An 8,397-nucleotide genomic window follows, 5' to 3' on the forward strand; every position below is an offset into this window, starting at 1 on the left:
TGGTAATGTTTCTTTTCCTATATCATTTGTAAAAAGTAATTACTCCAAAAGTCTGTGTGAAAAAAATAGTACAAATTTAGGCTTAAAAAAGGTGATGGCCTGTTTTAGCATTAGGTTCTTTATGTGTGGTAGAATTTTGGTTTTCAGGCTCAATTTGAATGGAGCTTTTTTCTTTTCCTTTTCTTTCTGTGCGCTTGTGCTAGATCTTTGTCCTGTTGGCTTCTCAAAAGCTTCATGTAAGTCTTATCTCAGGCAGTGATCTCAAGTAGGTTTTTTCTCAGCCTCCTTTCATGGGGCTCAGCCCTTCTATTTCAACCCTTGGTGAGTGACTTGGGTTTAGGTTCCCTTTATTAATTTTATCATTACCCATAGGAGTGGTCAGATTAGAGGAATATATTAAGGAGATAAATTTGGCAGCAATGTGTAGAATGAACCAAGATGGAGAGAGAGAAGATGTAGATAAGAGTTCATAGAGGGCCATGTCAGTAAAATAATAGTGGAAGGATGTGAGAATATAAATAAAGTAGAATTTACTTGGCTTCTTACAAATTATAGGGTGCAGGAGAAGGAGTCAAACATAATCATTGAGCTTTTGAGCTGGAGCGACTAGTAATTAGTGATGTCAGCAGTGAAAACTGAATAAATTTATTTTATAAGGAAAGTACTTAATACTTGTTGAACTGCAGCGAGGTCTTTTAAAATATTCAAGTTTTTTAAACTTGTGTGATTGTGAAATTTACAGATCTAAATTTATATAAAAGCTTTTAGATCAATAAAGGGGAGTTCTTAAGGTCTTTCTGCTTATTATAATAGCTGACATTTATTGTGTCCTAACTGTGTGCTAAATACTGTTCTGCATCTTTGCATGCATTTGTTTAATTCTCACAACAACCCTAAGAGGGTGGGATTATCATTCCCATTTATAGTTGAGGAGACTGAAAGCACGGTCTGTTTTGCACAGTTTTATGCAAAACAAATAATCAGAGATTTAAATTTTCTATACTTTTTGAAGTAATTTATAATTGCTTTCATTTTTTCATGCATGTATTAATATTTATAGTTAAATACATCTTGTAAGCTTTATTTCTCCTTTTTATTTAGATGAATAATACTGCAGCTAGCCCGATGTCTACTGCCACTTCAAGTAGTGGAAGAAGTACAGGGAAGTCTGTAAGCTTTGCAACAGAATTGCAGAGTATGATGTAAGTATGTCTCAGCATACTATTACTATTTTAAATTTATTCATGTTGAAGAAAGGCAATAGAAATAACAAAATTTGTAAAACTTCAAAATAATTTATATTTAATCAGGTACAAACGAAATAGTCTCCGATAACGTTTTAAATAGCCATATGCAGAAGAGGCAAAATTGGTTAAGAATGCTACAATGGTACTGTATTTGACAAAGGAATATTGGTTCATCTTCATAAAAGGTAGAATGAATAATCATGTAAATACATTTGCTCTAATTATTATTTGCTCAAATCTGTGTTATGGATTATTACTATTTTTGTTTTAGATTTAGATGATTTTGAAACTGGTTATATTCTTAGGTAGTTGAAATGTTTTCATGGAGAAGTTCTCTCAAATGTCTTAATTTTATGAACTTAATTTAAATTAGATTTTAGTTTGATAATATTTGGAATCACTATATTTCAGAACACTGGGAAGAAACTTAGAGGATTTAAAAAACACATCATTCAATATTGGAGAAATTGCAGGTCATTAAAATTTCTTTCTTAAGGCTGTATTCAGCTTGATGTCATTGAGTGAGACTACATATCTTGATTTGATAGGAAGTAGCATATTTATTAGAAATGTCTATTGACACATAATAATTTTTCTTTATTGTGGAGACAATTGTCTACAAGGGGGTCAACACATTTTAGCATTTCTTTTCCTCTGGATACGTTATTCATGACTTATCAGGCAGTTTTTAAGACTATTTTTGTTAAAGGTTTAAGTGTCTTTCTGTTGTGGGTTTATATTGATAGCCTTCATGGTAGATTAACACCACTATGTGATGATTATTCAAAGATAAAATGACTTCGAGCATATATCTGTAGTTGCTTGGTAAACATACCTTAAAACCTTGAAAACATTTAGGTCAAAAGTTCTCAAACTTTTTGATCATAGAATCCCTTTACAGTCTTCATTATTGAAGACCCTAAAGAAGATTTGTTTATGTGAGTTGTATCTATTAATATTTATTGCTTGGAATTTAAAACTGAGAAATAGAAAAATTATGCATTAATTTAAAAAGTAATAGACCTATTATATGTTAATATATTTCTTATAAAAAATTGTATTCTAAAGTCCAAAATTGATGACATCTTTTGTTAGATAAGAGGAATAAATTAAACCTAATTAGGAACTCTATGAAGTGAGCCTGTGTTTTAAATTATGGAAAATTTTAAGGGTTTAGACTTGTATACATTTTTGTGGATTAGTTTTAAGTTTTTTCGTTATAGTTTTAGTAGCTTTAGGAATCTTTTATGTTGTGTTATGTCAATTATGTTTTAAATATTAAGCATGTTTTAAATGGTTTATAGTAAGGTGAGGAAATTCATTTTTCTGTAGAGCTGGTTCATTGATTTCCTTTGTATTTTTAAAAAAATTTTAACTTGGAGATTTTCAAACTCATGAAATTATAGAGAATAGTATAATGAACCCCATATATTAATCACCTGGCTTTAGCAATAGTTGTGTTTTACCAGTCTTATTTAACTTTTCTCCCTACTCTCTACTTTTTAAAAAATAAAGTATTTTAAAGCAAATACCAGGTATATGATTTCAAAATTCATCATATTTATCGAAACAATATATTTGTTAGTTAGTTAAAAATAGATGATATATGGCAGAGGTCAGCAAACTATGGCCGTGGGTTTACTGCCTGTTTTTGTAAATAAAATCTTATTGGACCACAGCCATCCTCAGTCATTTATCTGTTGTCTGTTGCTGCTTTCATGCTATATGGCAGAGTTGAGTATTTGTGACAGAGACCATGTGGCCTGTAAAACTGAAAATATTTACTATATGGCCCTTAACAGAAAAAGATGGATAACCTCTGATCTATAAAAATAGCTCTCTTTAAGAAGAAAGCTGTAGAGTAGTATTTCCTTTTGTCATTTATACATAGGAGAGGTTCTACTTAGTGCATTTGATGGACCTCAGGCCATTCAAGAAAACTGAGAAAGAATGTAAGTTAAATTCAGCACTTTCTTACTAAATACTTTTGCAAACATCTTCCCAACCAGTGTACCTAAGCTAGATTCAGATTGCAAAAGTTATTGTTGGCCACACCTCTGGAATAAATGTACATTTTCCTTCTATTTCAAACCTCATAGAGTGGCCGCTCCTAATAGTTACATTCATCATTTGTAGTCTGAAGTTATTTTTTTCCCGTTATGAATTTCTTCACAGAACAGGGATATAGGACCAAAATTGGGGAGGAATTTAAAAAAATTTACCAATATTTCCATGGAAATTTAGGCTTTTGATTATGTAAAATTAGAATTGATATAAAATTGATCCTTATGTGCTCATTTCAAATGAGAAAGTGCAGACTTAATTAAGCTGCTGTGTTTATTTTGTGTTGGAGGAATCTCATTCTGTGAATCTCTCCTTCACTGTTGCTGTTTCACAGTTCTGAGCCTGTTTGTATTGCTGCTTTTCAATTCTCTGCTACTCTATTTCCCATCTATTCACTATTATTGAGCTGTTTTTTTCCTGGCTTCCTGCCCTCGAAATAAATAACAATATTGTAGTGTCATTTCCATGAATAGTTTCACTGAAAGGTGTATAATTGTCAAGCACAAATGAAATTGTCATGATCTGCTATTTAATATAGAACTGGCAGCCAGTCTGTTCTATCAGAGCCTTGAAGAACTTACCATATTTTAAATTTCGGTGGTAAATATCACCAGTGAAGCACTCTTTAGGAAGTGTTTCTACAGATTCTAAACTAAAGGATTAGTAGTCACCTAAGTGGTAGGGGGTTGGGTTGACAGCAGCTGTGCCCTACCTAGTTTTTATAACTGAGCACATTTGCTACATGCTGTTTATCCCAGCTCTTTGAATAACCTGTGCGAGAAGAGTCCAGAGTTTTTTTTTATTTCTAGGTTGTTGAACTCAAGCAGCCTTGAGAAATCTTTTCAGTCCACTTTGTAGGTATTTTAACAAACTTCTTAAGAATTTTAATTAATTTTAAAAGTTTTCATTGAACAATTTCTTTCTTATTTTACCCATTTATATATTTCTTGCCTTGTCATGTTGTACTTTTTCAGGTTTATAGGCCTGGTGATGATGTCAGGTTTCACAGCTCAATAGCATTTGGTATAAAAGCAAATTGAGAACATAAGAGCACTGTGTAATGGGAAGTTGGTTATACTTTTTTTTCCTTTTAGAAATGCAATAGGAAATGTTAGTTCCTAAATCCTATTGAGTTAAGTGCTTTGGTTGAACAAGTGTCATTTTATAAATGTGGCATGATAAAATTTTGATTTTGTATTTAAATATTACTATTAGTTTTCTCATGAAAAGAAAATAACTGGGACTTTCAGTTTAGAATACTACGTATAATTACCAGGGAGAAAAATCTCTTGCCCACTCTTAGAAATAAATTCTTGAAATTCAGAGAGATGGAGTTATCTGAATAATACTGTGATGAAAATCCTTAGTTATATGGAGAAAGATAAGTAAAAATTCACAGATCTGTCATTCTAAAATTGAAGTGTATTTGCTAATTATCACACGGGTGAATGGAAGTCCCTGTTCTGAACTAATCTGATGGCAGAACCAGGCCCTAATTGATGTGCAGCTATTTATAGTCTTCACTTATTTTTAGTGTGAATAGTCATACATTCCACTGTTCCTGAGTGCTTCCCTAGACCCTGCTGAGGGTATTATGTAGCATATGGTTTATGTACAGCATTAGCTTTCAGAAATCTGAAAACTTCTGAATTCCATGATACATCTTTCAGTTAAGGGATTGTGGACTTGTATCTACCTCACAAGGTTAATGTAAAGATTAAAAGAGATTGAATTAAAGCACATGGTAAACACTGTCCTGTTAGTTGTTACTATCTTTTTAAAAAATAATTATCGTCATTCCATACCGATTAGGAAGTTTATAAAAAGTGTTTCAAGTGCAGGAGGAAATATTTGCAATTTATGGGAAGAATTTCTTAATTATAGAGAAAAAGGATTTGTCTACATTATAGCATGCTGTTCAGTAAAACTTTCTACAGTTGATGGAAATTTCTGTTTCTGTTCTGTCTAGTATGATAGCTGACATGTACCTATTGAGTGAATTAAGTAAGCTAGGCAACTGAGCAACTGCATTTTCAATTTCATTTTATTTTAATTAAATTTAAATAGCCACATGTAGCAAGTGGCTACCATATTGGACAGCACAGAAGAAATGTAGAAAATATAAGTTATAGAGAGAAAACTTTTTCTGGGTTGCATATATTTTTATTGAAACTGGGAAAATGTTATATCCTGTTGATTTTATATTTTCTCTTAATAGTCATTGGCTTTTTTGTTCTTCCTTTTTTTTTTAAGTTGTCATGATTCCACAAATCTTTAAAGATTTGGAGATGATAATTTTTGGCTACTTTGGCAGGTCAGATTTGATTGGGAGGTTTATTATTACATTTACGTTCCATGTTTTAGAAAGTATGACTAATAATGTGTTCAGTTTCTTAAAAATGTTTTTTTGGGAATATATGTAACATATGTACATAGTATTTCTGAAAATTTTGTGACTGTAGCTCTGAATTTATTGTATGACACTTGATTCTCATGCCAGCAAGTGTAATTGAATATATAATAACATTGTGAGTTTTGGGTCTCGTTTTTATGTAGCTATATTTGTAAAATTTCTGATAGCTATAAAATTAGCAATATGTTATATAGTATTTTGTCTATTCATTATTTTTGTTATGCTGAACTTTGAAAACTTGTTTTAAATGTATCAGGTTCAAAATTAATCTTTAAAAAAGGTACTGGATAAAAAGGGATTCTTAAGTACTAAAAATATATCAGAGTGGTTAGAAACTTTAGATAGGAAATTAAAATTTGATATTTATGATTATGTGTTGATTTGCCTCCCTATTGTAAATTTTGTTGATATAGGATGTAAACAGCTCCCCAAATTAAAAGGGTATAATTTTAGTAAAGAATAGTAGATTCCTAATATAGAGGAATGAATCTTTTTGATTTTGACTATTTGCTGATTCTAAAGGCCCAGGATAGGTTTTAAGTTTACCAAAGCACAGTCTTGATTCTTTTTAGATGTGAAACTGATAGGCAGTTTTACACTACAAAGAAATGAGAATTGACTTATCTTGTGATGTATTTTAAGGTGGTAACGTGCTCAAAGATAGATAAATAGAAATACATACACACACGTGTGTATGTATGTGTATTTTTAACATATTAAAATATGTCACAAAAATATATGTTGGTATGAATATTCCACCTTTTGCAAATATATCTTTTTCAGATATCTCTGTGTAGATATTTTAAAAAAATCTTAATTAAAATACCATGTGCCTTTTAAAAAAATGTTGCTATAGTCATTAGAAAGTTTTCTAATTGGCATAACATTTTTTCCTACGATAGAGTTCACAAATCACTTTTCTTGAGAAAAGTATTGAGCACTAATCCTTAATCTGTTATATATGACTGACTGCTTTCTTCCTTTACTTTCCATTCTCTGTCTTAAAACAAAATAGCTACCTTATTACCTACCAGTGTTCGCCCTGGCTAGTGGAGTGTTACTAGCCTTTCACGGCTTTCTCCCTATTCCTGTATTACACTGACCGGCAATGGCATTTAATAGGGTAAGGGGTTAAATTAAATTTTTTGGACTGGCCTGGCATTCAATTAATATTTATTTATTCAACAAAAATAACATTCTTTTTGTGTGGAATTACTTTCCAAATAGTCAAACTTGGAATAAAACTCATTCCTAAGTCATGCACTGATAGTATTTTTTCATTCTGCTTCTTCCAGACTAGAATTTGATCTTATCAATGTCATTTATAAATATCTCTAGTCTTTTAGAAGTATGGGGACATAGATAATGTTTATTCTTAATAGACCATAAAACTTCACTTATCTGGGATTTGTAATAAAATATAAATATTTTAATGGGCAAATTGATACAAAGAAAAACAATGCTATATATGTGAGTGATTGAAATAGCATGATACAGTGGAGAAGATTATAAATTTGGAGCCAGAAGATCTTGGTTTAGTTCTTTCTGTATTGGTGGATTTTGTATGTTAGGAACAAATAACTACCCCCTCCCCCAATAAAAGACTCTGGAAATGTTATGGATAAGGGAATTGTTATTGTTAACATTTGAATTGTTAACATTTGTTAATATTGAATTGTTAACATTTTATTCTAAATGAAGTGTTTTTTTTTAAATATTTCCCTATTATAGAAGCAGTTCATGTTTTTTTCTGAACAGAAAAAATTAGAAAACACAGATCGTAATGAATACCTTAAACTCAATGAATTAGAGTGCTATTAATGCTTTAGTATTTCTCTTTCCAGTTTTTTTCCCAGTGCATATAAAAAAATTAAAAAATAAATATCAAAAGCCCATATTACAATTACTATTATTGTGTAACTTAGTTTCTATTCCATTATGCTATCTGTAAGCAATCTTGTTAAATACATTAATTATCTCTAATTTTTTAATGTTATGGATTGCATTGCAATGAACTTCCTATTTATCTATCTTTGAGCACGTGACTGGATATTTCATTAGGACTAATTTCCAGAAGTGGGATTCCTAGGTCAGAGGGCATACTTGTTTGGAAGGTTTTTGATGATCTTCCATAAAGGCTTTAATGAGTTACAATCCCACTAATAATGTACGTATGTCTTGCCAATATTGGGTAATGTAATATTTTTTAGTGTATGAGAATTGTTTTCAGTTTAGTTTTTAATAGGTTACACACTTACACATTTAAAAATAGGTAAACAGTGAAAAGATATTCTCCTATGCCTGTTGCCTGGTTTCATTCCTTTGAATAACAAGTTTTATTTTTGTGCATTCTTCCAGCGTTTCTTTATTCACATATGAACAAATATAAATATGATTTTTTTTCCTTTTTACACACAGAGTACGTGCAATAAACTTTCTTTTGTGCTTGCTTTAACATTTTTTAAGATAATTTATCTGGAGATCCCTGTGGCAACATATAGAGAAGAAGGGGTGTGTGTGTGTGTGTGTGTGTGTGTGTGTGTGTGTATGTGTGTTTGTAGTTACTGTATGAATAATTCAGGGAGGCTTAAACACATGGAAGCCCCTTATTATTCAAGGAAACTGAGACAACTACTAAATGAGTTACTTAAGTAAGAAGAGGTAATAGATTTT

At 31.0% G+C, this 8,397-nt stretch overlaps 2 protein-coding genes across 4 annotated transcripts in view; one reads left to right on the top strand and one right to left on the bottom strand.

The window, feature by feature from the left end:
* The window catches only part of RUNX2 (runt-related transcription factor 2), a 238,790-nt gene that overhangs the window by 203,943 nt on the left and 26,450 nt on the right, over nucleotides 1–8,397 (bottom strand). The window lies entirely within an intron of this gene.
* The window catches only part of SUPT3H (suppressor of Ty 3 homolog (S. cerevisiae)), a 499,577-nt gene that overhangs the window by 8,468 nt on the left and 482,712 nt on the right, over nucleotides 1–8,397 (top strand). Inside the window, exon 2 of the mRNA XM_012664653.1 lies at nucleotides 1,102–1,202. Coding sequence (XP_012520107.1) covers nucleotides 1,102–1,202 — 101 coding nt within the window. The remainder of the gene's footprint in view (nucleotides 1–1,101; nucleotides 1,203–8,397) is intronic.

The sequence above is a fragment of the Propithecus coquereli genome, unplaced genomic scaffold (genome assembly GCF_000956105.1).
Source record: "Propithecus coquereli isolate 6110/MARCELLA unplaced genomic scaffold, Pcoq_1.0 Scaffold90, whole genome shotgun sequence".
Lineage (NCBI taxonomy): Eukaryota > Metazoa > Chordata > Mammalia > Primates > Indriidae > Propithecus > Propithecus coquereli.